The sequence below is a fragment of the Molossus molossus genome, unplaced genomic scaffold, assembly GCF_014108415.1.
Source record: "Molossus molossus isolate mMolMol1 unplaced genomic scaffold, mMolMol1.p scaffold_m16_p_8, whole genome shotgun sequence".
In the NCBI taxonomy this organism is placed as follows: Eukaryota; Metazoa; Chordata; class Mammalia; order Chiroptera; family Molossidae; genus Molossus; species Molossus molossus.
This window is the reverse complement of record NW_023425402.1, coordinates 8,855,027-8,882,689: the sequence shown is the minus strand read 5'-3', so window position 1 is coordinate 8,882,689 and position 27,663 is coordinate 8,855,027. Positions and strand designations below refer to the sequence as shown.

The 27,663-nt window shown below is 50.9% G+C and overlaps 2 protein-coding genes across 4 annotated transcripts in view; one reads left to right on the top strand and one right to left on the bottom strand.

The window, feature by feature from the left end:
• Positions 1-3,578: 3,578 nt before the first annotated feature.
• On the top strand, positions 3,579-19,706 carry CCDC167 (coiled-coil domain containing 167). 2 transcript variants are annotated; one of them, XM_036248799.1, is made up of 4 exons: positions 3,579-3,658; positions 17,561-17,655; positions 17,847-17,899; positions 19,339-19,706. In XM_036248799.1, exons 1-4 carry the CDS (start codon positions 3,590-3,592, stop codon positions 19,440-19,442), a joined length of 321 nt encoding a protein of 106 aa, XP_036104692.1. In that variant the 5' UTR covers positions 3,579-3,589; the 3' UTR covers positions 19,443-19,706. The 2 variants fall into 2 exon arrangements, with proteins under 2 accessions (XP_036104692.1, XP_036104693.1); XM_036248800.1 differs by having other exon boundaries at positions 3,597-3,658; positions 17,491-17,655.
• Positions 19,707-21,051: 1,345 nt separating this feature from the next.
• The window catches only part of CMTR1 (cap methyltransferase 1), a 59,060-nt gene continuing 52,448 nt past the window's right edge, over positions 21,052-27,663 (bottom strand). The window contains exons 17-23 of one of the 2 annotated variants that reach the window (XM_036248887.1): positions 27,527-27,649; positions 26,787-26,878; positions 25,895-25,963; positions 24,472-24,519; positions 23,517-23,629; positions 22,827-22,935; positions 21,052-22,463 (exon numbers count right to left, since the gene is read on the bottom strand). In XM_036248887.1, coding sequence (XP_036104780.1) covers positions 22,331-22,463; positions 22,827-22,935; positions 23,517-23,629; positions 24,472-24,519; positions 25,895-25,963; positions 26,787-26,878; positions 27,527-27,649 — 687 coding nt within the window. In that variant the 3' untranslated portion in view covers positions 21,052-22,330. The remainder of the gene's footprint in view (positions 22,464-22,826; positions 22,936-23,516; positions 23,630-24,471; positions 24,520-25,894; positions 25,964-26,786; positions 26,879-27,526; positions 27,650-27,663) is intronic. The other variant, XM_036248886.1, reaches the window with a different exon arrangement.

Here is a 27,663-nt window from a genome sequence, read left to right as displayed (position 1 = left end):
GGTGTATTCACTTGGTGCCATACACCGCCATCACAAATGATTATTTCGGAGACATAAGGAAATGTGCATGGCAGTGTTTTACAAATTGCAGTTGAATACCCATTAATGGGTCATGAAATAAACTTAATAGGTCTCCTGCCACCAACTTTTTTATTTTTAATCCTCACCGGAGGATATTTTTCCATTTATCTTCAGATAGAGTGGAAGGGAGGAAGAGAGAGAGAGAGACATCGATGTGAGGACATTGACCACTGCCTCTCGAAGCAGGGCAGGGGATGAACTGCAACCAAGATACATGCCCTTGACTAGAATGGAACCCGAGACTCACTGGTCCAAGGGCCAATGCTCTAACCACTGAGCATACCCGCCAGGGCTCAACTTTAAAAAAAAAATAAAATAGCTAGAATAGAAAATATCAGAATGCATCACAGGTGGTAAAGGTGTTTATCAGGAAAATTTTGTTTCAGTTACATGGGTGACTGGGCTATGATACAGAATAACATTTGTTACCATGGGGTCACAGTCAAAACATTTCAAAGTGCCAGATCAACAGTACAATAGGATGACAACAGTATAATAGGATGACAACCTGAGAGGGAGCCTGGAGAGGAACATGCAGAAACAAAGACAGGAACCATGTTAACAGTGGTAGAATAAAGGATGCTTCTTACGCCCTGGACAGTTTTGCTCAGCGGTTAGAGCGCTGGTGCTCAGACTGAGGGTTTGTGAGTTCGACTCCCTGTGGTTTGAGCCCTGGCCCCAGTAGGGATTGTGAGGAGGCCCCTGGACACAACCAATTGATGTGTCCCTCTTATATTAATGTTTCTCTCTCTCTCTCCTTCCCCTCTCTCTAAAAATAATCAATTGAAAAAGTGGAAGCACATACCTTGTTCATAGATTGGAAGAATTAACATCATTAAAATGTCCATACTACCCAAAGCAATCTAAAGATTCAATGCAATCCCCATCAAAATACCAATGTCATATTTCACAGAACTAGAACAAATATTTCAAAAGTTCATATGGAACCAAAAAAGTCCCCGAATAGCCACAGCAATTTTGAAAAAGAAGGACAAAGTAGGTGGGATCCCAATACCAGATATCAGGCTATACTACAAAGCGACTGTAATCAAAACAGCCTGGTACTGGCACAAGAACAGGCAGATAGACCAGTGGAACAGAACTGAAAACCCAGAAATGGACCCAAGGCAATATGCTCAATTAATATTTGACAAAGGTGGCAAGAGCATACAGTGGAGTAAAGACAGCCTCTTTAATAAATGGTGTTGGGAAAATTGGACAGCTACATGCAAAAAATGAAACTAGACCATCAACTTAAACCATACACAAAAATAAACTCAAAATGGATAAAAGACTTAAATGTGACCTGTGAATCCATAAAAATTCTAGAAGAAAATGTAGGCAACAAAATTTCGGACACCATATGGAGCAGAATTTTCACTAATACATCACCTAAGGCAACAGAAAAAAAGGGAAAAATGAACACATGGGACTACATCAAACTCAAAAGCTTCTGCACAGCCAAAGAAACAATCATCAAAATGGAAAGGCAACCCACTGTATGGGAGAACATCATTGCCAATGATATATCAAATAAGGGGTTAATTTCCAATATATATAGAGTGCTCATACAACTCAACAAAAGGAAGATAAAGAACCCAATTAAAAAATGGGCAGAAGAGCTGAATAGACACCTCTCCAAACAGGACATACAAATGGCCAAGAGACATATGAAGAAATGCTCAACATCACTAATCATCAGAGAGATGCAAATTAAAACAACAATGAGGTATCACCTCACACCTGTCAGAATGGCCGCCATCAACAAATCATCAAACAACAAGTGTTGGTGAGGATGTGGAGAAAAGGGGACTCTAATACACTGCTGGTGGGAATGCAGACTGGTGCAGCCACTATGGAAAACAATATGGTGTTACCTCAGTAAATTAAAAATTGAACTTCCATTTGACCCAGTGATCCCGCTTCTAGGAATATACCCTAGGAAGCCTGAAACACCAATCAGAAAGAATATATGTACCCCCATGTTCATAGCAGCACTATTTACAATAGCTAAGATCTGGAAACAGCCCAAGTGTCCATCAGTAGAAGAATGGATAAAAAAGCAGTGGTACATATACACAATGGAGTACTATGCAGCTGTAAGAAAGAAAGATCTCTTATCCTTTGAGACGACATGGAGGGACCTGGAAAGTATCATCCTAAGTGAAATAAGCCAAGCAGAAAAAGACAAATACCACATGATCTCACTTATATATGGAATATAATGAACATAACAGTCTGAGGAATAGGGTTGACCCAGAAACATGGAAGTAGGGCACAGACTGACATCTGTCAGAAGAGGGGGTGGGGGAGGTGGGAAGAGATAAAGCACAGAACTTATATGCATGTACGCATAACCAATAGACATGGACAACAAAGCCGGGGATGGGGCGGGTGTGGGGTGGGGAGGGGGGTGCCAATGGGGTAAAAAAGGAGAAACATCTGTAACAAAAAATAAATAAATTTAAAAAAATAATCAATTGAAAAAAATCCTCAAGTGAGGATTTTTTAAAAAAGGATGCTGCTTAGGTTTCTGTGATGTTTGTGGGTAACATAAGAACACAAGACAAAAAGGAGGAATAGGAGTCTGACCAGTGTGGCTCAGTGGTTGAGCATCATCCCATGCACCAAGAGGTCACTGGTTTGATTCCCGGTCAGGGCACATGCCCAGGTTATGGATGGACCTGATTCCCAGTGAGGGGCATGCAGGAGGCAGCCAACTGATATTCCCTCTCATTGATGTTTCTGTCTCTCACTTCCTCTCTCTCTAAAAATCAATAAAGGGAAAAAAAATTTTTAAAAAGGACTAACAGCAGAAGATCATTATCAGATCCCAAAAGGCCAAAGGACTCAAGATAAGGCTTCTGGAGCAGTAGTGCTTCAGGATGGGCTTTGAAGGTTGGACAGGATTTAAATGAAGGGTGGGCCTCAAAGTGTGCAGGATAGCCACTAAAAGGGATGAAGGGCACCCGGCTGGTGTAGCTCACTGGTTGAGCATAACCCATGCACCACGCGGTCGCTGGTTTGATTCCTGGTCAGGACACATGCGATCCCCAGTGAGGGGCATGCAGGAGGTGACCCATCCATGTTCACTCATCCATGTTCTCTCTCATCGATGTTTCTAGCACTCTCTCCCTTCCCCTCTCTAAAAATCAATAAAGAAAAAAAAATTTTTTTTAAATAAAAGGGATGAAGGGCATGAAAAAGAACAGTTGGAGGGAAAGTCTCTCAGTGCCGTAAAGCGGCTTTGAATTAGTAAGAAAGGGGCAACTCTACTCCTGGGCGGCCGGTATTCCTCCGGGGCATCTAGTGATCTAGCCTCTCCCCAGCCCCTGGCCGAGACCGCAAACCAGAGGTTGCCCCTCATAAACATGGCCGCGCCACGTTGGCCACGCCCCTCAACAAGATGGCGATCACCAGTAGCCCCACCTCCTGCCACCTCGCTGGCCAATGAGGGAGACGTACGAGTGTGTGTGCATGCGCGGTGCCAGCAATGGGCGTGTCCAAAATGACGAGGGGGATCCCGGCAAGTAACATGACTAAAAAGAAGCGGGAGAATCTGGGCGTCGCTCTAGAGGTGAGGGGAGAAGTGGGGGTGGGCCACCTCATTAAGTGCCTACTCCCCGCGGCGGGGAAGTGAGTCAGCCCCGCTGCAGGTTGGAGGAGGGGCCTAAGGGCGTCGCGGATTTGGGAGAGGGACGCGAGGGTCGTGAGAGGGCCCCCTTATGGGTACCTGGAGTTGAGGGGCACGATGGGGGGACCGAGTGTTGGAGAGCCCGAGGGGCACCAGAGATGGGAGCCAGCGGCGAGGGGACCTCCAGAGGGGTAGAAACGTGGAGGTGAACGGCAGCCCCCAAAGAGGGCCGGACAAGGAAATAAGGAGGCCCTAAGGGGAACGTTCAATGAGGACCCCAAAGGGGCTGTAGTCAGAGGTGAGGGGGATCCCAGAGGGGTAGAGAGCTGTAGATGAGGAACCCCCAAAGGTAAGGGAGCCCATACTGGTTAGTGTGTTGGTAGTGGCTTAACTTTCCTCCGAGATGGTAAAACTTTCCTCTAGACTGAAGCTTGGCGCTTGAAAATTACTGGGGGACCTGCGGGAGTTTGTAGAGAAGTGTGGAATGGTGACGTTCCCGAATTGCGAACACATATTAGAGGCGCCCTGGCCGGGTCGCTCAGTCGGCTGGAGTGTCGTCCGGTACACCAAAGGCTGCGGGTTTGATTCCTGGTCCGGGCGAGTATGGGAGGCAGCCCATCGACATCTCCCCCCTCCCTCTCTCATGAATAAAATATGTCCTCAGGTGAGGATTTAAAAAATAAATAAAACTAATTTGCTGCATATGGAAGGGAAAGAAAATTGATGCATATTAAGCAACGGCTACATGCTGCTTTGCATTCTCAGTTAATCGCGACAAGCCTGTAAGATTTTTACAGATAAGGAAACTGAGGTGTCAAGTAGAGCCCAGGTTGAAGCTGTGGGGGAGCTGAGAATCAAGCCGGGTGGTTTGTCTTCTAGTGCATCTTGTTCTCATATGTTACAATTCCCTTAGATATGGAGCCAACCAGTCAATGTTTCTGTCTCACATCGATGTCTCTCTCTCTCGCTCTCTCAAAATCAATGAAGAAAACATATCCTCCAGAGAGGATTTTAAAAAAGGAGAGAGAAATAGTCTTCTTGAGCTTGCTGTCAGTTCAGTGCTTCTCTAACTTAAGGCTGCATTAACAATCCTTTGTAGAGCTTTTTACAATGGAGAGTTGAATTCTCCCCCACCTGGTAGGACTTGGGTGTGTATTTTGGGGTGGGGGGGTATGTTTAACAAATAATTTTTTTAAAATTCTCAACCGAGGACATTTTTTGCATTTATCTTCAGATAGAGTGGGAGGGAGAGAAGGAGGAAGAGAGAGCGAAACATCGATGTGAGAGAACACATCGAGTGGTTGCCACCCACACAACCCCAACTGGGGCTAAGACAAACTGCAACGGAGGCTCGTGCCCTTAGTGGGAACTGAACCTGGGACTCTCTGGTCCACTGGCCGACACTGTAACTGCTGAGTCAGATCGGCCAGGGCCAAATAATTTGTTTTTTATTGATTGATTTGAGAGAGAGAGAGACATCAATTTGTTGTTCCACTTATTTATGCAATCATTGGTTGGTTCTTATATATGCCCTGATCAGGGGAACCTGCAAGCTTGGCATATCAGGACAACACTCTCACCAAATGAGCTTTGGTTAGGGCCAAATAATTTGCTTTTAACAAGCTACTCTTACATGCTGAAGCAGGTTTTAAGTACCACCCCTTGAGAAATATCAGCCTACTTGGTAGGAGAAAAAGTTTGATGTAAATATGAACCTCCTTCAAAATGAAGATGGTAAAATGAGAAGGCACTAAGTTGTGGGAAGAGCATAGACTTTATAGTCTGTATTAGGACACGATAAGCTGCTATAACAGAAACCCCAAAAGTCAGTGGCTTCAAGAACAAAATTTTTTTCTAACATGCTAGAGCAGAGATGGGCAGACACTGTCTCTAAGGTTCAGATGGTAAACATTTTAGGTTTTGGGGCCATACATTCTCTGTTGCAACTACAGTTGATCCTCATTACTCATGGAGTCTGTGAATTTGCCTACTTGTTAAAATGTATGTGTAACCCCAAAATTGTTAAAATGTATGTGTAACCCCAAAATCAATACTTGCAGTGCTTTTGCAGTAATCCATGGACACACTTGAAGCAGTAAAAAAATTTGAGTCACCTGAGGCCCTAAGGTTAAACAAGGCAGTGCTCTGCCTTCTTTTTTTTAATCCTCACCCAAGGATGTTTTTCCATTTTTGTTCAGATACAATAGGAGGGAGGGAGGGAGAGAGAAACATCGATGTAAGAGAGACACATCAACTGGCTGCGTCCCACATGACCCCAACCAGGGCCGTGGACAAACCGCAACCGAGGTACTGCCCTTGACCAAAATTGAACCTGCGACTTTTGGTCTCCGCGGGCTGACGCTCTAACCGCTGAGCAAAACCAAGCCAGACCTCTACCTTCTTTTTTTTATTTTAGAGAGAGAGAGAGAGAGGTAGAAACATCAATGATCTGCCTGCTGCATGCGGGATCAAGGCCACAACCTGGGCGTGTGCCCTGACTGGGAATCGAACCAGCAACCTCTTGGTACGTGGGATGACACGCAACCACTGAGCCACACCACTGGCCAGGCAGTGCTCTGCCTTCTTATTTCAGTGCTTATATGGTAAACAAGTGTCCTTTTCTGTGGTCTGTTTCATGCCACATTTTTTGTAAGTTTGTTTTTCATTGGTGATTTTGCTGTTTAAAATAGCTCTCAGGTGTAGTGCTGAAGTGCCATCTAGTTTTCCAAAGTGCAAGAAGGCTTCATGTGCCTTACAGAGAAACTGTGTGTTACTTTGTTCAGGTCTGAGTTATTGTGCTGTTGGCTGTGAGTTCAGTGTTAATGAATCAAGAATATATATTACATTAGGTCTTTTTAAATAGAAACACACTCAAAACAAGGCTTTGTATAGATCAGTTGATAATAATGTGACCAGAGGCTCATAAGAACCTAACCTGGCTCAGTATATGCTAATTCATTTTTGGTGACAGCTTTATAGAACATAACTATTACAAATAACATGAATCAGCTATACTCTGACTTAGCACAAAAGCAGCTACAGATAGTATGTAAATTAATGGGTGTGGCCATGTTCCAATAAAACTTTATTTACACAACAGTTGGTGGACCATTTTTGGTCCATAGGCTATAGTTTGCCAACCCCTGGTCTAGAGTACTAGGACACTGGTGGTTCTGCTGTATTCCTTCCATCTTGTGGCTCTGCCTTTACCTAGGACCTATTGTCACCTCATGAATGAAACCAGGCCACACCCCATTGGTGTGTCCACTGACAGGGAAGGAGAAAGTCGAGGAAGCACAACCACTGTGTTAAAAGTCCTGGGCCTGCCCTAGCTGGTTTTGCTCAGCAGTTACAACATCAGCCTGAGGACCAAAGGGTCTCAGGTTCAATTCCCAGTCATAAGCACATACCTGGGTTGCAGGTTTGATCCCCGGCCCTTGTGGGAGGCAACCAATGGATGTGTTTCTCTCATGTCGATGTTTCTTTCTCTCCCCTCCCCCCACCCCACCTAAAAAAGCTCAATAGAAACATATCCTTGGGTTAGGGTTAAAAACAAAAGAATCCTAGCCCTAAAGTGCCCACTTTCCATTGGCCAAGATGCAAGCTAACAAGGGAGTCCTCACCTAACTGCAGGGGAGGCTGGGAAATACATTCATCAGCTAGGAAGCCATAGCTTAATTGCTATGAAAGAAGGGGCTCGTGTGTTTTAGTGGACATCACCCAGTCTACACAGATTGCAGCTTAACCTCACAGTGTGGTTTTGAGGATTAAATGAGAAAATCTATTTAAAGTGCCTAACACGTGCCTGGCAGTGTTATGATCAACAAACAGTGCTCTTTATTAGCGACTTTTGTGGTTCTTTTGCACTTTTTATCATGGCTAAGTCATCCCCCTTGTTTGGGCTTTAATTTCCTCACCTGTAACTTCATTCACCAGGGGTTACAGACTCACTATGGTCTAAATACAGGTGACAGATGTCTTTGGTTTGGCTGACACTGTTTTAAAATTGTTTTGAATTTGATGGGGCATATGCTCTAATACCACCTTATACCAGTCACATTTGCCAATATATTTTTTTATGTATCAATACCAATATAGGTATTTATATTTGTCATCTTGATCTCTAAGGTTACTTTTTCTTGGATATTCTAAAATTTGAAATCTGCAACTGTGTGCCTTTGAAAAAAAAGCTTGGCATCAGGCTGTCTCCTCACCTTGTTTCTCTGTTGCCCCCAGCGGGTCCGAGTATTGAATGTGCACTGATGCTCAGTAGCAGTAGATACTGTCCTCATTAAAAGTCGTGTGCTTAGAGCCAATGAAGTGGTGATTTAATCAAAAATGTTTGTTAATCTGACGAGAGCAATAAAACCCCCTCAAGTGAGTGATCTCAGCACCTGCAAACAGTCTCCGCTTGTTGTAATGAAGCAATTACAGAGCAGGCGGCACTCACCCCGAGGGCTGGCTTGGGCCAGCTGAACCGGGCAGTCACCTCCCAGGACAACCAAGGGACCTCCTAGCCACCCTACTCATGGCTCCCCTCAAGACCTTTTTATCCAACTCATTTGCCACCTTGTGAGATTTCAGAGTTGGAAAAAAATGGCTATAAGTTTTAGCTTCTGAGAGTTAATTCTGAATAGCAAGAAAGAATTACAATTCAGATGAGAAGTCAACACCCTGGTACTGATTTTAATGTTATGTGGGAGGAGGAAGAAGTTGTATTTCAGTCTAAACCAGTGGTTCTCAACCTTCCGAATGCCGCGACCCTTTAATACAGTTCCTTATGTTGTAGTGACCCCCAACCATAAAATTATTTTTGTTGCTACTTCATAACTGGAATTTTGCTACTGTTGTGTCTTAGGCAACCCCTGTGAAAGGGTCGTTTGACCCCCAAAGGGGTCGCAACCCACAGGTTGAGAACCATTGAAACTGATAGGTGGATTCTGGCTGAGGGAAAGGTTGCACTTCAGCCTCAATTGATAGGATTTTAGCTGATGTAAAACCTGTTTATGTTTTTAAATCTCTGATAGTAACGAGCTGTTACTTGGTCATTGTGCTTTTCTTTTGAAGTTGAACCATTCAGCTTGATGTCTTTAGATGTTTCAGCAGCCAGTTGTCTTAACAGATGTGCGGTATCTTAGCTGACATCTTAAAGGAGACACTTGATTGACTCTGTTCCCTAATACAAAAATCTATTAGTTTGGAAAGCTTTTGGCTATAAATTACAGAAACTGACCTCAGTGACCTAAACAAACAGAAGTATACTTTTTCCCCCATAACAGGGAATCTGGAGGTTGATTCCTGGAGCATTGGTTGCAAAGCTCAACTATATCAAGGCTGGTATTTCTGCATTCTCTTAGCTGTTTCCTCGTAGTCACAAAATAGCTGCCCAAGTTCCAGTCGTCATATCCAACTTCAATTGAGAAAGAGGGAGAAAGGAAGTCCTAGCTGACTTCTAGGCTGGTAGAGCATCTATTGAGCTTTTCTAACATCTGTAATGGAATCAGACAAAGGAGGGTGTTGGGAATCCATGCCGTGTTGGCCAACTAATAGCATTTGCTATAGGAATAAAAGTTAATGGGAGTCATTTAAAATTTACTGGAATCCTTATCAGAAAAAGAGGCCAAGATCAGTGACAATTAAGTTGAGGTGTGGGCTGAGAGGAGAAAATGGCCTCGACGGGATGAACGCCAGCGGAAAGGAGCCTTGACACTTATAATTATTTGTTTAATGTTAGTTGCTGCTGTAAGCTCCCTGAGGGGAGGGAGGGGCAGAAGCATGGAGTGGATGAAGTCAGTCTCAGTTTGGCAGCCAGCTATGCACGAAGCTGACAGGAGCCTACCAGTTTTCTGAGAGGAGAGCTAGAAGCAGCTTAGTGGACTGTCAATAAATATTTACCGAATTGGCTTGAGTGGCTGGAGGAGGCACTTGAACCCTTGTCTCTGACATCTGGGCCCAGTTGAGTGGTTTGCTGGTTAGAGGTTAGGAGACCACAGTGGAGCAGGCAGTTGGGTGCTGCCTTGCTGGGGTGCTGCCCAGCCAAGGGCTGAGAGAGAGGCTTGCAACATGTGGAGACTGTTCAAGGGCCGCTGACCATTAAATGAGCCTCACCTGCTGCCAGGCGCAAGCGACAGGTCACCGTTGGGCAGGTGATTTCTCTTGGCAGCCTGTGTCTGGCTCTGCTCCACTTGACGGGGGTCAGGAGACTAAAACCTCATTACCTAACACGGCTGGATGTCAGCATGTGTGGAGTGGCTGTTTGCCAGCATCTTAATTAATGAATTCATAAGGCGCAGGGTGGATGCCAGTTCTTGAAAAATGCTTTCAGCCTTTCAGCGATGAAGAAGCTTTTCTAATTTATCAAAAAATATATTTGAGGAAAGAAGAGAAAACAAAGCCCAACAACATTCTGGCCAGGGACAGATGAAGGGAGAGCGGCACGCCGCTCCCCGCAGCCGCTCGGCGGAAGGCCTCAGACCCTCTCCGAGCAGGCGTGGCTTCAGCAGGGCCCTCGTGCTCCTGGCCCAGGGTGAGGGCGACTCTCCAAAGAAACGACAAGCCCCTAGGCTCTCTGCCTTTCCTGAAAGTTGTTCATTGATTAAAAACCGGAAAGGTTGCCTATCTTCATCTGCTCAGCCCGGGAGAGGAACTTCTCCCAGGGCCTCACGCTTTGGGAAGCCATGGGTAGAGGTTTTCCTGCCCCTCGGAGCCCTATGAGCCTCCTCCACAGAAAACACCCCTTCAGTAGTGTCAGAGTAATCAGCCCTTTGGGGTTTGAAGCCACTCACCTGAAAAATTGAGGCCCGTGACCCCCATGTGACTTGGCTGTGTGGCCTAAAGTCCCCAGGTGGAAAGGCCCAGTGCTGTTGCCAAAGACCTTCTGGGCAGGCGGTCTGGCTTCTTCACCCATTATAATAAACATCCTGCCATGTGAAAATGAGTGGATTTCCAGAGATCCAGTTCCCAGGCTGCTGGGGCCGGAGATGAAACAGCTGACACCACGCCCAGGCTGGGAATTAACAAGTGAAGAGAAAGGCTTTGCTACCCATTGGGGAGAGGAGCGCTCATCAGGCCCACTAGCCCACTTTTTCCTTCTCCAAACTGGCCCACTAGCCCACCTTTCTTTTTAAATTGAGTTTATTGGGGTGACGTTGGTTAATAAAATCATACAGGTTTCACGTGTACAACTCAGTAAAACATCATCTGCACACTGGAAAGGGGGGTGGGGGGAGGTGGAAGTAGGCCAACTGGGTCTGTTCTATGTGAAGTTTTGGAAGGTGCTTTGGCCGGTTGCGCAGTCTGGGGGAGGACGCGTGGGGTGTTTGTGCAGCCGGAGTTAGAGGGTAATTGCCGTCATGTGAGGACAGATGCTCGGCTCCAGTCTCGCATCTGAGCAGTCGGACTCAGTCAGGTCCTTCCCTCACAGAGAGTATCTGTTATGTGGACAGAGACCAAGCAAAGCCCTTGTACAAGCTTATTCAGAAGGAGAATCTGGGGAAGCCGGATCACAGGCTTAGATGGACTTGGACCAGGATGGGGAATGGCTGTTCCACAGAACCCTTCTTTGTCACGAATATTTTCATGGATTTTAAAGAAAGAGCATAAGCTCTGGAGCAGAAAAACCCAGGTTCAGACCCCACTTCTGCCACTTCCCAATTACATGACTTTGGGCAGATTGCTTAAAACCTCTGTGCCTGGTGTTTGCCCCTCTATAAAATGGGGACAGTCCCTTCCTTATACAGTTGATGTCGACCTTGGGTAGCAAAGTTGCCCTCAAACTGCCTGGCCCAGGGTAGAAGGAGTGCAGGTTGCATCCAGGAGCTGAGTGGCTCGGGGCTGGTGGCTCCCAGCAGAGTCGGATTGCCTGCTTGTCCCATGTGAGGCCATGGGTAATTGTGAGTATTCCAGGAGGGAATCCGAGAGAAGCACAGAACAGTGCCTGGCACGGAGCACATGCTCCCGAGCTGGTGGCTGCTCCTGGGATTGTTCTGGTTTAGTTTTGTGTGGACTGTTGACCTCCACGAGGCTGCTTTGACCCATTCTGTGCCATCCAGGGACTCGAAACCTGGTGATTTGAGTTGGGCTCAGGTACCCCAACACCATGCTCTTTATTAGGTCTTGGTGCCCAGCAAGGACCTGGCCAGGCAGATGCAGGATATGCCCTGTAACCACTGCCTGACTCTTGAGCTTAATTCATTCCCAGCCACTTCCCTCACTCGCTGGTTCGAAGCTCCCAGGAGCAAGGCCAGCAAGACTGGAAACAACCTTCCTGAATTAGAAAGCAGTGCCCAGTGCCAAGCCCTGAGGGTGCCTTCTGCCCTTTCCCAGAAGAAAGACTGGCCCTGGACAGTGGCTACCGAGGGAGTGACAGCCCCCTCCCAGACTGTCAGGATATTCATGGGAGCACCATTTAGCCACCTTCAATAGGTTCCTGTGGCTTGTTCTTGTCGGCGAACAAAGCCACACAGGAGGCCCTGGCAGCAGCCAGACCTGGAGCTGGCCCCGTGGGGCCTGGCCTGACCGCTGTGCTGGGCAGTCTGTATGTGAGCTGTACTCATGCTTCTTGCCCCCAAAGAGATCTCGTTGAGGACTTTAATTCCAGGAGGCTCCATACGCCTGAAAAGATGCCTCACGGGGATTTGAGACGAATTTTACAGTTTCTCTTAACACAGTGGTTTTATGGCATATAGGACCCCAGGGAGACTTCCCTAAAGCTCTGAGAATAAGGTGTTATTCCCCAAGTCAGGTGGCAGAGATTTTGCTTAGCTGGCTCGGGGTTACTGAGCTGCCAGAAGAGCGCCAGAAGGAAGGGCCCTCAAAGGCCACCAGGAGAGTCCTGCCCCTGACGACTGAAAACGAAGACATCCTTTCTTTCCTTGGCACCTGCCAGCAGGAGCATTGGGCCCCACTGGCTGGGGTCACGGCCCATGCTGACCTTGATGGTTGGGCTGACTTCAGATCTTGACATTCTTCTGCAGAAACCTCCCTGCCTCTGGAGAATCCTTGGCCTTAACTTCTCACGGAGCCTGCTCCTCTGCTCACTCTTGAAGCCCCCGACCAGGCACTGATCCCCAGTCTGTTCGGATAAGGAAGGCAGTGGCTCTGTGGGCCTTTCCTGTTACGGTGCACACTTCCTGGACCCGGGCTCTGGGCCTCCCCTGGGGCCGTCAGCTCCCTCCTACCTGAGGGATGCTCCTTCCTACTCCCTACCTTGTAGACCTCTTTTCTCCTTTCTCCTTCTCCGTTCTCGGCTCTGCATCTTCCCTGTCTAGGCTCAGGCCAGCAGTCCCCAAGGCAGGTTTCAGCCACTGCTGGTCTCAGGGTCAAATTACAGACTTACCCACCAGGACACCCTACACACTCTCCGCCTACTTCTTGGTCCTCTGAACTGCTTGCATACAAGTCTGCACAACACCTACCAGGCGCAGCTTGCTAACTGCAGGGAGCTCACACCGCTGCCTTTTTACTTCCTCGGGGTCCTTCGCAGCCGTGCTGCACCTGCTGTCATCTTAGTGACTTAAAGTGTTCATTTCCCTGTATAAAAACAGGTTCTTGGTCTTCTGAATGTAAATGTAATGTATGGACACTTCTTGGTATTATTGTACGTCGGGGGCATCTACTCTCCACCCCTGCACTGTCTGAATGAGTTCCCTGTCTCAGTCCCCACCTTGGCTGTAACCACTTTGCCTGTGACAGTCACAGCCAGCTTGCTACCCACCTACAGCTCCAGGAAAATTCCAGGACTGGAACCACTCTTGGGCCCACCACGTTCTTCCTGCCAATTGACCTGCTGTCCAGCTTGTTGGGCAGGTGTCCTGGGAGCCTCCATGGCCTCCAGAGTGTAATTTCTCCACTGGTGTTGGCTGGATCTCTTGGACAGGGACTTTCTGCCTTAGTCCTGAGGCTTTGCATTCCTGCTCCCAGCTTAGCTGGGTGCCAGGCTCCCTAGAGCCATAGTGCAGGTGAACCTGGTCTACACCTGCCATTCCATGTCTCCCCAGAGTGCCCAGACCACACCTGAGTCTGTTCTGTTCTAGTCTGTCATCCTTGGGTTCCACCAGGCTCAACCTCTACAACTTGGTGCTGGCTCCAGTGCCCCAGCCCAGCTTCACCCCAGGCCAGTCCTGCGGGGCCTAGCATGCGTGTCCTGAGCCAGCGAGATGGGCTGGCCTGTACAGGTGCTGCTGTTCTGATGGTCTACCGTGCAGGCCCCCACCCCTGCTGAACCCCTCCTGACTCAGAGGATGGCCATATATAGAGGGGTTCCTCTTCCCACTGCTACCAGCCAGTGACCAGGATGGATTTCTGTCCATCACACCCCACTTCTGGCTCCTCTTACTTTTGCCACAAATTAACTTTTCTTTTCATTCCCCAAAGATCCAGTGAAAATTTCTGATACTGTAGCAAACACTTACTGAACTACTATGTGTATTAGTACTGTTCAGGCAACTTACATGTATTGCCTAACATCATCCTCACAAGTCTGAAATATGAAACATTTTCTTTGTTTTACACGGGAATAAACGGAAACACAGGATTAAGGGATACAGCGAGTGAGCCACAAGCAGAGGCGCCTGATTGCAGCCCACACTCCTCCTAGGCACTTGGGCTTCCAACTGCTTGCCCAGCTCTGACCCTTAACATTTCTAGAATCTTATTGACATTTGTCTCCTTACTCTGGTCCTAACCCCCATGTCTTCTCTCCCGGCCCTGGCTATCTTGTTCTCTGTTGCCTTCAGCCTGCTGGCAGAGGAAAGCTAAGGACTACAGGTTTGCACTGGGGAATCTGCAGAGTATGTGCATGGCATTGAGTTGACTGAAAATCCAACTAGGAACTTTCTTTAAGGCCCACTTTCTGGGTCTTCTCTCCCATTTCTGGGCCCATCTTGTCAGTTCTACTCTGTAGCCACCACTCCTGACCCCAGTCACAACTAAAGGATGCATCCTGACCCTTCCTGCCTTCTCTGCAGCCAGAGGTCACCCGGACTCTTTGCACCCATTATTATAGCTGCTGGAGAGCCAGCTTCTGCTTCAGCAAATGCTGCAGGGGGGTTGCCAGCGGGGTCACCTTCTGAGGATGGGTTTGTGGCCTTCTGAAGAGCCCCCCAGCCGCCTGACAGTCTCAGCCTCCCCTCGCTGAGCCCACATCAAGCAGCTGGGTTATAAAGAAGGGGAACTTGCTATTTAGAAGGGAACCAGAAAGAGCTGTCAGCAGGACATAAATATTCATAGAGGGAGGTTAGAACTTGAGTCCCTAAAACCTTGATTTGTGTTCGTCCGTTTAAGCCTCATTAAAAAGTAGTAAATGAAAGTGGGGATATTCAGTGGAACTGCAGATAAATTGGGCTTGTTCAGATAAAGGCCTCTGACTGCCAGCTCCACAGGCCCTGCCCAGAGCACAACGGCAGATTGGCTTGGCTACTTGTAGTTTGCCAACCTCAATTTAAAGATTTTGCTTAGCAGGAGTCCCTGGCCTTGCTCCCGGCCAGTTAGCGCTTGTTTGGGCACCTGGTAGCCTTCTAGGGGCGTTTAGGGATGGAAACCCCCAACCCTTTTCCCTCCAAGAATGACATGCATACCGTGGCCTGACCCAAGGGGTGGCAAGGAGAAATCTAACCTAGGACTAATACTTGCACTAGATGATCCACAAAGTCCCTATCTCTGTGCATGTGTAGTTGCTTCTCCTAACTTCTTCCACCTTCTATGGGCATAGGAGGCCTAAGTCCATCCCCTTGGCCCCAGCCATGCCCACCCTACTCCTACAAAGACTGCAGCGGGCCAGGCCGTGTGGCCATAAAGAGGAGACAAAAGGCCAACGTGCCTTCTAGGACACGAGCTACAGGGTCAGGCATCTCTAGGGGCCAGTCACATACATGAGTGGAATGGGTCAGTCTGGGCTAGACTTGAACCCCAGACTGCAAGTTTACACCATCTGTCCTTGGGGCTCCCAGAGTTTGGGAAGAAGAGGTTTGGATACACAAAGCCGGAGTGACCTAGTGTGTGCTCGGCCTCATGAGAGGACTGATTAGTTTGCTGGGGCAGGAGGCAGTAACCCTCCAGCAGAGAGGCCACACGGAGGAGGTCGAGCTTTAAGAATTAAACTTTGGAACCCTGCATGGAATTGGTTCTCTGATCGGCGTTTCTGCACCGTGGAGTGGGATCAGCCAGTCTCGGGTTCCTGAGGTGTTGGGGGTGCTGCTGTGAAGGGCGGGCCTCAGCAGCCTGAAGCACCTGCTCTTCTCAGCTCCGCCTCCCTGGCTCCACTGCCCTTCGCATCAGGCTGCTCCCGAGCTGGCTCCCCGAGCTCATTCCCTACGGCACCTACTCTGGGATGGCCTTCGGCCTCCCCAGGCACAGGCCCCATCTCCTGGTGGAGGCTGTTTCCCAGGACGGCCGTCCCTTTGGTGCCCATTAGCAGAGAAATGACACAATTAACCAGGCAATTAACTCAACGCTGTGCGGTTGCTCCCTCCCACAGGGCCCTGCTTCTGCAGGTCGATTTGGCAGCAGGCTGGGCTGCAGGGAAGGGGATAGATGGTGTATCATCTGTGCTGGGCATGGGGATGAGGGAAAATGGCTGACTCAGAATGGGTGCAGGCCAGGGGGAGGGGCAGAGACTGCTAGTGCAACTCTGACACTCGTCCCACACCTGCCTGGGACTCAGATTCGTACTTGCAATCACTGGTTACCAACTCTTCAGGGGCCACCCCGAAAGGGACTGGAGCAGAGAACTGACTCAGACCGATAAGGAGAGAGTGGTGTCCCACTCTGACTCTTCAGAGAACTAATTCTGTTTGGGGAGCCCTTTCTCCCATTTGTGAAATAGAGGTCATATTTGCTATTCCTCCCAGGGACGTGGTGAGAATGAGTTAAGTCAGGTAGAAAATTGAGCATTACGGGGCCCTCTGAACCTTCCCACCCACCGAAATCTAGGCTCCTGCCAGCAGGATAGTGGTTTGGGAAGAGCAGGCCCAGGCCCGGAGAGGAGGCCATTTAGACAGACACCTGGGGACAAATGGACACATGAACTTTCAAGGCCAAATGCATGATACCAGGACCCAGGCTTGGATGATCCAGTCTAGTATTTTATGTGTGACATTTTCCCACAACTCAAATTATTTTACCAAGTACACATCTCAAAAACTATAATCAAAACAAATAGGAAAACAGATAACTTTGGCAACCAGACTTTCAGAAGCTATTTTTCCCCACAATTTACAGCTACCTTGATGATGGGCAATATACTTTTGCTCAAGAACCCAATCAGAAAGAAACAAGTGTTTTTGAGCTGCATTTTTTTTTTTTACACTCAGTACTTTCTATTGATTCTCATGGAAAAATATATATTCCTACAACTTAGACTAATTTAAGATGAAGTGTTATCAGTGGGAAAAATACCTCTGTATTTTTGCCCCTAGATTCCTAATCACCCTTCCCTCACGTGTGTGGCAAGGCAGAGCCTTCCTGAAGCATCTCATTTCATTGCAGGACATGCTGCGTGGCAAGCATCTGCCGTGTTCAAAGCTCTGGTCAGCCCTGTGGTGGGGGCCCACCGGGGCATGTGCTGGGGAGACAATGAGAGGCTGCCCTTGTCTGCCTCCAAGCCATGATTTGGCCCCCTGGGTCAGGGCCGTTGTGAGACGCTGAGCAACACCCCCAGCCGTTTCCGGTGGGGCTCAGGCTGTACCATGTGGAGGTAGAGGACAGCATAACGGAAATGTTAGGGATGATGGGGTTGTCCAGAAAGACTCCTAGAGGCTTCCTCCTCTCCATCCCAGAATCCTGACTGTTTGCAAGCTGAAAGGCTCTGCTGCCCATCGCTAGCTGCTGGTGTGCCGTATGTTTCAGATCGATGGGGTGGAGGAGAAGCTGTCACAATGTCGAAGGGACCTGGAGGCTGTGAATTCTAGGCTCTGTGGTGCGGAGCTGAGCCCAGAGGCCAGGTAATGCTCCTGCCCCAGCCCTTCTTTAGCCCCCCCATATCTAACCTGGGCCCTGGCCCCGAGTTTCTGTTCTCTCCTCCAACTGCCACCAGAAACCTGGGCCCTTTTCCAATTTGCCCTGGTATGCCAGCTGCCCCTCAGGTGGGCAGAAGGAAAAGGGCTTGAGCCATGAAACTCCTTCCTCCTCACAGGAAGTCTCTGGAGAAGGAGAAAAACAGCCTGATAAACAGAGCCTCCAACTATGGTAAGAAAGTTCCCTTCTGCTACTTGCCCCACTCTTTAGTCCCAGGATCAGGAGGGATAGACAGCTCAAGGAGCCCACAAGGGACAGGAATCCAGGGGGTCCTTCAGGGGGGGTCAGCCTCCAGGCAGTCACAAGAACCCACTATAGACCCAGCAACCTGGAAGAGCAGCTTTGTTCTTTTGTGCCAAGGGCGATGGAGAGGCCGGTGAGACTGTTCTCCCTGGGATGAAGGGCTGTAGCCATGCCCAGAAAAGATTTTCACATCCACCCAGACTTGGGAGGTCTGTTTTCCCTGCCCCCTTCTCCCAGACTTACACTTCCCTAGGAAAACCGTGATGGGAGTGGGGCTGTAGGGGCCGTGGTGAAGGATGAACCTCCCACTTGGGTGCTGTAGGGCTACTGGAGTGGAGCAATGCTGCCACCTTCTGGGCACTGGGGGCAGAACCATGTAGAGCCCAGGCAGGGCACGGAGCTAGAGGGAGGCTGCTGGACACCCCCCCCTTCCCCCACCCTGCCCCTGCCAGTCTGGGAGGAAGATGGTCTGCAGAGGCTCCTCTGACTTGTCCTCCCTGAGGGAGCAAACCCGGCCAAGAACCAGCCCAGAAGAGTCCACATGGCAGGTAACCTTCCTGAGGGACCAGTTTGAAGAAACACTAAGCACAGGGCATGTGCGTGCACACACCCCTACCTGGGCCCTGGGCTGTCTGGCCTGCCCAGAGCTGGTTTGCAGGTCTCTCTCTCACACAGACAGAGGTGGGACATCAGTTCCCCCTCCAGCCTAGCAATTTCCACACACAACCGCAGCATCACCACTGATTTCAGCCCTCAGGGTATCCCCCACCTGCGTGTCACACGAGGGGATGAACGGAGACTGAATGTAGGGCAGGACTGGCTTCCTCTAGAGGCCCGGCCACCTCATGGCACAAGCTGCCTTCTCTTAGCATCCCTCATTCCTTGGCTGGCGTCCAGCAGAGGCAGGACTAGAAGCACTGGTGGTGTGATGCTACCCTATACCCGCCCCAGTGTCAGGCCCAGAGTTCCCAGCGGCCTTCAGGATCCCTAGTTGGCCAGATGAGACTCCTGGAAGGATGAGCACCACGGAGCCCACCCAGCCACAAGCGGAGGACTCGCCTGGTGATGCCATGCCACCACGTAGCTTGGTTTCATGTGTGGCCTTTTGGTGACCCCCTCACATATTCCATCCTCAACTTCACATGCATTTGAAGAGAAATGGTTGAGCAGCATTGAGTGTTTTTCTGGGGTTGGGGTCTGTAGCCAAAAGGGGGCGAGGATCAAGGGCAGTCATTTTCATAGATAAAGAAATGGCGGGTCTTGAACATCTCGGCTCTCAGCAGTGTGTGTACCCATTTGTGGGAGAGGCAGAGGCAGAGAATAGCAGGTGGGCCTGAACTATGCCCAACACCCTGTTTTCCTCCCAGAGAAGGAGCTCAAGTTGCTTCGGCAGGAGAACCGGAAGAACATGCTGCTCTCTGTGGCCATCTTCATCCTCCTGAGCCTCGTCTACGCCTACTGGACCATGTGAGCCCGAGATTCCTCCTGAGTCAGCAACCTAGGCTGCTCACAACCAAGCAGGCCCTTCAGGCCTTAAGAGGACCAAGGTGCAGGGGCATTTCTACCTGACCTAGACACCGACCAGACACCGGAGCAGGGCTTCCTGTTGGCCCAGCCCCTCCTGCCTTCGGTCTTGCTGGGGGCCTGGGTCTCCAGGATGTTGGCATGCTCCTCCCTTAGCCCAAGGGAGAGGCAATAAAGAACACCCGGGCTGCTCCTGTGTGCTGAGTAAATGTCACGGTCTGACTGCAGCTGTGAGTGGGGGTGCGCTGGGGCGGCACTCGGGAATCAAGGAAGAAGAGATGTTCAAGGGAAAGCTCTTGGCTCAGAACTCAGAAAGGAGAAGGGGAGGGGGGCTGTGAAGGTGAGCTCCCAGCCTAAGCAGGGGATAAAGAGACAACGAGAAGCCCTCTCCAAGCCAGAACTACACCGGGAGTCATTTCCAGGGCTTGGGCGTCGTGCCATGGGTCCACCACCTCCACCAAACACAGTCTCACCCTCATCAGGGCCACTGTCTGTAACTATGGCAGAAAAAATGCAGCCATGCAGCGAAGGGCAACCCGGGGACTTGAAGCGGTCACTTGGCAGTCCCACAGAGGCAAAAAGTTAATCCATCTTCAAGAGGCAGACAAGGCTGGTGGTCTGGTGGAGTGAGTGGGCAACAGGAGCCATGGCAATGACCAGCCAGACTTATGGTGACAGTGTGGCCAGTAAATCAGGCAGGATCTGCTGGGAGAAGCAGTAGAGGTGGGCTGACTGGAGGGGAGGCCGCAGCCACCAACAGTGACATCACATGCAGCCTGGGAGCACCTCCCCCAACCCTACTCCCAGCACAGGGCCCAGGAGTCCAGAGTGGGAAGCAGAGCAGAAGAGGGCAACCAAAGGGCGAAGGGCTCGGGAATGGAGATCACCCCGTTTAAGTAGAACATGGAAGGGAGTTGCCCTGGGAGCTCAGGAAAGGACCCATGAAACCAGGGTGAAGGAGCCAAGCAGCAGACAGGAGGAAACCAGCACCAGTGACGGCCCTGGTGAAGAAACTAGCCTGGAAGGGAGCAGGAGGTGCCATCAGCACCTGCATGTCCCCCACCCCCAAGGACAACCCCCAGTGCAGGTGCAGATGCAGAAAGGAGGGATGCTGGCTGGGAGTCAGCGAAACCATCTCTCCCTCCCTCCCTTCCTCTGGTCTAGTGGTACTAATTGGTCTGACACCTCTGTTATTTTAGTCACACAGACCGATCCTGGAGTGTCACAGTACCACCAGAGCGAGCTGGGTGATTTATGTAAGGGGGAAGGTGCCTCCCTACCCTGCTGGGCCGTCGGCTCATTCATCCTCCAGCGCTGGTTTCTACATGAGCTGCATAACTTCCCCACTTCCCTGGGCCCCTCTCTGGCAGCAGGCAGCAGGCAGCAGCTCTGGGAGCCCTGCGCTTGGACGAGGCTCTGACCAAACCAACCCTCGCTGCTCCCAGCACAGCTTCCTCCCCTTCACCTTCAGCCCCAGCTGCTTTATCCAAGCCAGTCGCAGACCACAAAGCACCAAGGACAACCAGTAGCAGCCCCAGCACAGAGCCACACAGGCATTAAAAATATGTTCATCTTTAATGATCCAAGATTTTGCAAGACACACAGATATGCCCAGAAGTGGGTGGAAATACAACATTTTAGCAGTGCTGCTGCCAACCCGATGAGAGGGGGCACTGGATACTGGCTGGAGACACCCCCCACCCCGAGGTGGAGCCAATTCCAACCTTACAGGGAGCCTCAGTGCCCTGTCTCCATGGAAACCAGTCTAGCATTGGGACGGGGCCCTCGGGAGCCTGTATGAACATCTGACAGGTATTTCCCAGTAAAAACAACCACCCATGCCCTCCCCACCCAAAGCTACAGCCCAGCTTCCCCTCTTCCCCCTCAGCCACCACCATAGAGGAAATAGAGTGACTATAAAATGACAAAGGTGACTGTACCCCTTTTGGGGAAGGGATAAAGGGTAGCAAGGTGGCTGTAGCAAATGAGGGTGCCATGATTGCCAGAGGGTAGGGTGCAATCCCACCCCAGAGGCACCCTCTGTTGCAGTGGGGCCACTGCTGCTGGGGCATGGAGAAGGAAAGGCAGGGCTTGGAGGGTGCTCCTTCCCTTCTAGAGCATTCCAAGGTTCGGGTCAAAAGGGGATGGGGCCCAGGGAAGGCTCTATCACCCCAGGAGGCAGTCATATCCACTACCTCCCTTCCCGGCCTGCGGGACTGTCAGAGGTCTGGGCTGAGAAGTCCAGGGAAGACCAAGACAGGGTGGGGGGAAAGGAAATCTTTTCCAACTTGGCATCAAAACAGAGCAAGTTCAAAGAAACAAAACCTTGATTTGTACAGCAGCTGCGCCTGGCCAGCTCACGACAGTAGGCCGTCACCCACTCAGGGTGGCCCAGTAAAAAGGTGGGCAAAGCTGGGGCATGGCCGCCCTCAGGGCAGTGCACAGAACTCAGAAAAGTGAGTCTACAGGATACAGAAGAAAACATCAGAGCTAAAGCCCTGCTGCCCTCTGACACGTCCTCCACTGGCCCCACGTGCCCCGGGCCCTGACCGCACACCCGCCATAGGAGCGTCTTTCAGGCCGAGTCCTGGCAGGGAGACAGTTCCCAGGCAGGTCTCGGGGAGGGAAGTCTAAAAGGTGTCCCAGAAGGAACATATGAGTGTCCTCTGAAGGTCCCCGACTGAGATCTTCAGGGGATATGGAGAGACCGCCCACCCCTCATGGCCAGGCTGCAGTGACTGTGCTCCCCTGTCTCTTTCGAGAGAGGGAGGGTGCAGGCAGAGCACCCTGACTCTGAACAACAGGACGTTCAGCAGGAGTGGGCGTCCCTGGGCCTCAGGCGCTGTGGGTCTGGATGAAGGTGAGGACATCCTCCTTGGACAGCTTGTCTGGGTCCTGGGGCTTCTGGGAGTCATGTACACTGATGCCATCCCCCCAATCCCAGAAGAGCCGGCCATAGTAGCAGATGCTGGGAAGGAGAAAGGAGGTCAGAGGGCTGCACCCAGGTGGAGCATGACCAAGAGAACACCACCACCCTGCCCCTGGCAACTATGGCTTAGGGGGTGAGTGTTCTTAAGGGGGGCAGGGACCCTTTCCACCCAGACCCCCACCATCACAGCAGGTCCTGGCATCACACCTCACCCAGCCTACTACCCAGGCTCAGCCACACCCTCTGCACCCTTATGGGGAGGAGCCTGGCCCTTGCTCAGGGAAGCCCCTGCAAGGACAGTAGTCGGTCTCAGGACCTGGGCTGTGCCCCAAAGGACTGTAGCATCCTGGCAGTCACGGACCTGGGGCTGCTGAGGGACAGGCCTGGAACAGGGCTACTTACTGAAATGGGGCAATGGCATCTGCAGGGAGCTCATAGGTAGAGAGCTTGGTTTTCTTATTATAGAAGAACTTCCTCTTAAAGCTTTTGCTGAATCCCATAGTCCATGGCTCTGACAGGAGGAAGAGGAGAAGCAGCCCAGAAAGGACACAATACCCATGGACAATAGGTCAGGCCAATGCAGTCCCCTCCCCCAAAGTGCAGGCAGAGCACAGCCTGTGAGGATGCAGCCTTCACCACCAACCCACAGGGGCGCCAGAAGGACTAAGATAATTACTTAACAACCCCACCCAGTCCTGCCAGCCTGCACCAGGGCAACATCTCTGGGGCCCTGGCAGAGGGAGCAGGACTCAGTTAACCAGAGGGCGCTGAAGAAGGGGATTCTCTAGGCGGTGCAATGGCCAAGCCTGACTTTCTGGATGTGCTGCTGCCCTCTGAGAACATCCTCTTCCTGCCATGAGCACACCATGTGCACACAGTGGGCTTTCTTCCCAGCCCCCAACTGACCCCCAGGATCCACTGACCAGAAGAGGCTCAGGACACACAATCTCCCCACCACTATACACCTCAAAGAAATGCCAGCCTGGCTGCTACCCACATTCATAGGGAACCCTTAGCTCTGGCACAGGCAGGATCTGGGCCAATCACCCTGACTGATGGAGGTGGGGACAGGGAACAGTCACTATCACCCACCGTTCACTGTCCTGACGATGTAGAGACCAGTGGGCACAAAGTGCCGGTCGTCCCGCCCTGTGTAGCTGAGCTTCGGTGTGCCACTGAAGCCCTTGATGATCTTCATCTCTAACCTGAGTGCTCCAAGCAGGCGTGCAAACAGGAAGTGTGAGTGTGCATAAGAAGGAGAAAGGCCTAACATTAGTCTCTTGCTATTATCAAAATCACATTAACCACAGTATTTTATCTCAGTTCAACATAAGAAACTGAGGCAGAGACATGAGTCAACTGTTCCAAGCCACATTGCAAGTGCGTTTGTACAAGGCTGGGAATCAGAACTCGGGCTCAGGCTCAGGCTCTGACCTTCCAACTAAGTAATGGAGGCAGGGGAGTGGCAGATGTCCCTGACAGACTGCTGCTGTTGAAGTTTCAGGGATAAGATCTGACACCACAGTGCCACTGGTCTACAGTCCACCACCCATGGCATCACTGTGACCAGTAAAGAGTTAACAAGAGGTCACTGAGAGCTGAGGCCATAGCAGGTGCACACCCAGGATGAGACCCACAGATCTGAGCACCCCCAACACAGCTAAAAATCCAAGGAAGCAGTTATGCCCCCCTGCCCCTCCAGGCTCAATCTGTCAGCACCAGGAGCAGGGATTTATAGTGTTTCAAGCAGCTTTCTGCTCTGCCCCTCACAGGGACAATCGTAACTATTACAGCATCAATGAGCTCATATTTCTGCCTGACACACCCGCCTGCTCCCCTCCTGACGGTGCTGAATCAGCTCTCAGCCGGGGCTCTTGGCTGCAGAGGAGCCACACTGCACCGAGGCAAGGGAGGTAGGGGTAAAGGCGCCTGCCAGGTGACTCACCACCCACCCCAATCTCTACAAAAAAATAGCAAATCCTGGCCACTGGTATGACCCCACATCAACTCCTCTCAAACCCTGAGCTACCCTGGTTGAGTCACTCACCTGACAAAAATCTTCTCCATTTCCTCCAGCCTGTACACCTCCTTCACCCTGAGAGCAGAGGGATGGAGAGAGGATGACAAAGGCTTCCTGGGGATACATGACTGTCCAGACAGCAGCGGGGAGGCAGGAGCCTGTGCCTGTCCCTGCCCTCTGCCTCCGGCCCCGGCACCACCCAACCCTTCAAGAAAGTGAACGCCCAGCCTGTGGCACTGCTGTCCTACACGGGCAAACCCTAGGTTTCAGAGCTGCCAAGCATCCTCCCGGGCCCACCCAGGGCAACCAGGGAGTGTAACTATGGTTATGGAAGACAAGAGGGAGTGGAAGGGCTGGTAGACAAAGATGTCTCCGCCAGCATCCCACCCGTTCGTCATTACTGTTCTCAGAGGCCAGAACACAGGTCAGGCTCTTGCCCACATCTGCCTCATGGACTTCCGGCCTTCCTGTACTAGTTACTGCCAAATAGTGCCAAAGGCCCATTGCCGCAGGCGGCATGGGACTCCTTCCCAGAATGCAGGTCTGTTGATGCCCAGCCCTCCACCTCTGGGGGCCCTTGAACACACCCTGGGAACTGCCAGTGGGGAAGGTCCCCAGAGACCCAGCTACCAGGCCACTAGCAACAGAGGCAAGGTCCCTGGGAGCTGCCTCTCAGGACCAGGCAGGCAGGACATTCGCAAGTGCAGAAAGAAACTTCTTTTAGAGTTTCAGAAGACATCCATACAGTGCATTCTCAGTACTGGGTTTAATTTTAACTAAGTAAATTCATATTAAAGAGAATAATAAAAACTATTTTGACAAAGTATAAATAGACATTTCCGTCTCTAGTCACATGAAGACCCAGAGGTGCTAACTACAGACCTTGGCCCAGCAAAAAAAGCCTGTTCTCCATCTGTCTGCCCACCGACTGTTCTCATCCTCCTCTCCTCCCTCAGGGTCCTGGAACTTTCACACAACATGACGTGGCAGCTCACCCTGGCCTTCTTCCCAAGCACCAAGGATCCCTCCCTCAAACCATCCTCCTCTTTTTCATGTTCAAAAACTCCCACTCCTTCAGCCCTTTTCTCACTGGGAAAAAAATGGAAAAGGCCAGGTGATATGCTAATGATACTCCAGTGTGAATGTGTGCCTCACAGGTGTGTAAACGCTCTCAGAACCACGTGCATCCGAAATGAAGACACCTAAGCCCTAGGAATGACTCCTATGCAGGTGCACCCACTGAGACAAGCAGGATGGGGTTACTCTGGGGTGAAGGGCCCACCTACCTAGCACCCCCAAATCACTTGTCAAGGGCAGTCTTCTCTCTAACACCAACCTTGCTGGGTCCTCTCCAATAAGCCCTCCCATCCCCTACAGGATGGGGAAGGAGGCCTTGGCCAGAAAGAAGTAATAAGGAAGGGGTTTTGGGAGGGGAAGAAGATATGCTCACCTGATGGGATTCATGTCAGGCCGACTAGGCTTGGAAACAGCTCTCACAAATTTCTCAGCGAGCTGAATTCTACAATCCAAACAGAATACTCAGACACAAGCAAGATGCCCCAGCAGCACCCCCACCCCAGGGCATTTGCACAGCACCAGCAGGGCGCACTCCTGAATCTGCAGCCAAGCTGCTCCAAGAGGCAGCACTCCTGTCCCTCAGGAGGCTCCCCGCCCAGCTCCACTGCCGTCTGTGCACGCCCCTCCCTCTCGCTGGATGCTGCTAATTCCACTGTATCTTGGTGCCCTCACCAACCAAACTCTGTTTGGACTGTGCCCTGAGCTGCACTCAGGCACCTCCTCCAGAACATCAATATCATCTTTACTGTAAACATCACCCCAAACTACAGATACCACAGAGCCCTCACTCAGATGAACAAGAGGAGTGACGTTAGCATCGTGGCAGTGCAAGACGCCCCTCCTTTTCGCAACTGATTCGGCAGGCACCACCAACCAAGGTGCCTCTATGGGAGTTCAGGGATCCAGATGAACCGACGTAAATGGGACCGCCCAAGCATAAAACACGTTCTTCAGAGCCTCCCCTTCTCTCCTTAAGGCTACCTCTTGCTCAATCTTAACACAAATACCACCTGTGATCTGAACAGCTGTGGCAAAATAGGAGTGTGCTGGTATCTATGACCAGCAAGGCCCAAGCCCTGGCAAACTATGAAGTGCCAGCACCAATTTCTCACCCTGCCCTTGGAACCAGCCCCTGGGTGGAGGAAGGAAACCCTACGGATGTCCTTAAGCAGAGAAGGCCCGGATGAGGGGCCGAGCCTTGGAGATTGCTGCCACAGAGGTGCTCTGGTCCACCCCACCTCCCTCCCCCAGGGCCCAGGTCAAACCGCTGGTTGAAGTGCTGCTCCCGCACGTCGCTGCCGTTCAGCACGAGGACATCGAGGATGTGGATTGCACTAATCTTCCGCTGGGCCTTCCCCTAGAAAGACAAGTACACTGCCCACCCTGCCAGGCATCGGCCTGGGGCCCACTCTGCCCACCACTGTACCTGTACGCAGTAAGGGAAGGGCTCCAAACACAGGATTTCTTTGGCCTCCCTCCCAGCTTATTCTCAGCACTAGCCCGGCCCAGGCTTCTGAGCATGCAGATCTGAGGCTGTGGGTGACGAGCCTCCTTGAATCTCAAACCCAGTGAGGCTGCTACCATGATGCTCTAGCCAAGGGCCTGGCTTCCCACCCTTGCCCACTGTTCCCACTGACTGTTCTGAAGGTCACCTATATGGCTGTAACATTCAAAGCTCATGGGAAAGTCACTTCTTTCCAAAGGGATCCCTGGTCAAAAACTAAAGCAGCAACTAAAAAATACCCAGCAGGCCCACCGGGGCCCTCGATGCACAGAGACAACAGAGGTCTCCTCCTTCACATATGGAGACTGTGGTCCTTCCTACCTGAACCTACCGTGCCCACTGCATGAGGGGAAGGAGTAATCACCAAGCCTTCCCCTGGCCCTGGGCCTGTCAAGCACCACATACAGTGTAACCCAGTAACTCAGGGAAAAGGGCAGGTTCAGCTGCGCCCCAGTTTCCTAGCAGGCAGGGACAGGACACGCAAGCAGGACCACCTCTGACCTCCCCTTTCAGCTCATGGACAATCTCCACAGAGAGCAGAGTGTCCCGGGGTAGCTCTGTCTTCAGGTCTAGCTTGACCCAGCGGTTTGACTGACGGCCATCCCATGTGTAGATCTGTGACTTCTGTGGGCAGAGAG

Excerpts from the sequence above, each read along its gene's own strand:
- CCDC167 (XM_036248799.1), top strand. The coding sequence starts at position 3,590 with ATGACGAGGGGGATCCCGGCAAGTAACATGACTAAAAAGAAGCGGGAG. Across the intron at positions 3,659-17,560 it reads ATCTGGGCGTCGCTCTAGAG|ATCGATGGGGTGGAGGAGAA; the intron begins GTGAGGGGAGAA and ends CGTATGTTTCAG. Across the intron at positions 17,900-19,338 it reads AAACAGAGCCTCCAACTATG|AGAAGGAGCTCAAGTTGCTT; the intron begins GTAAGAAAGTTC and ends TTTTCCTCCCAG.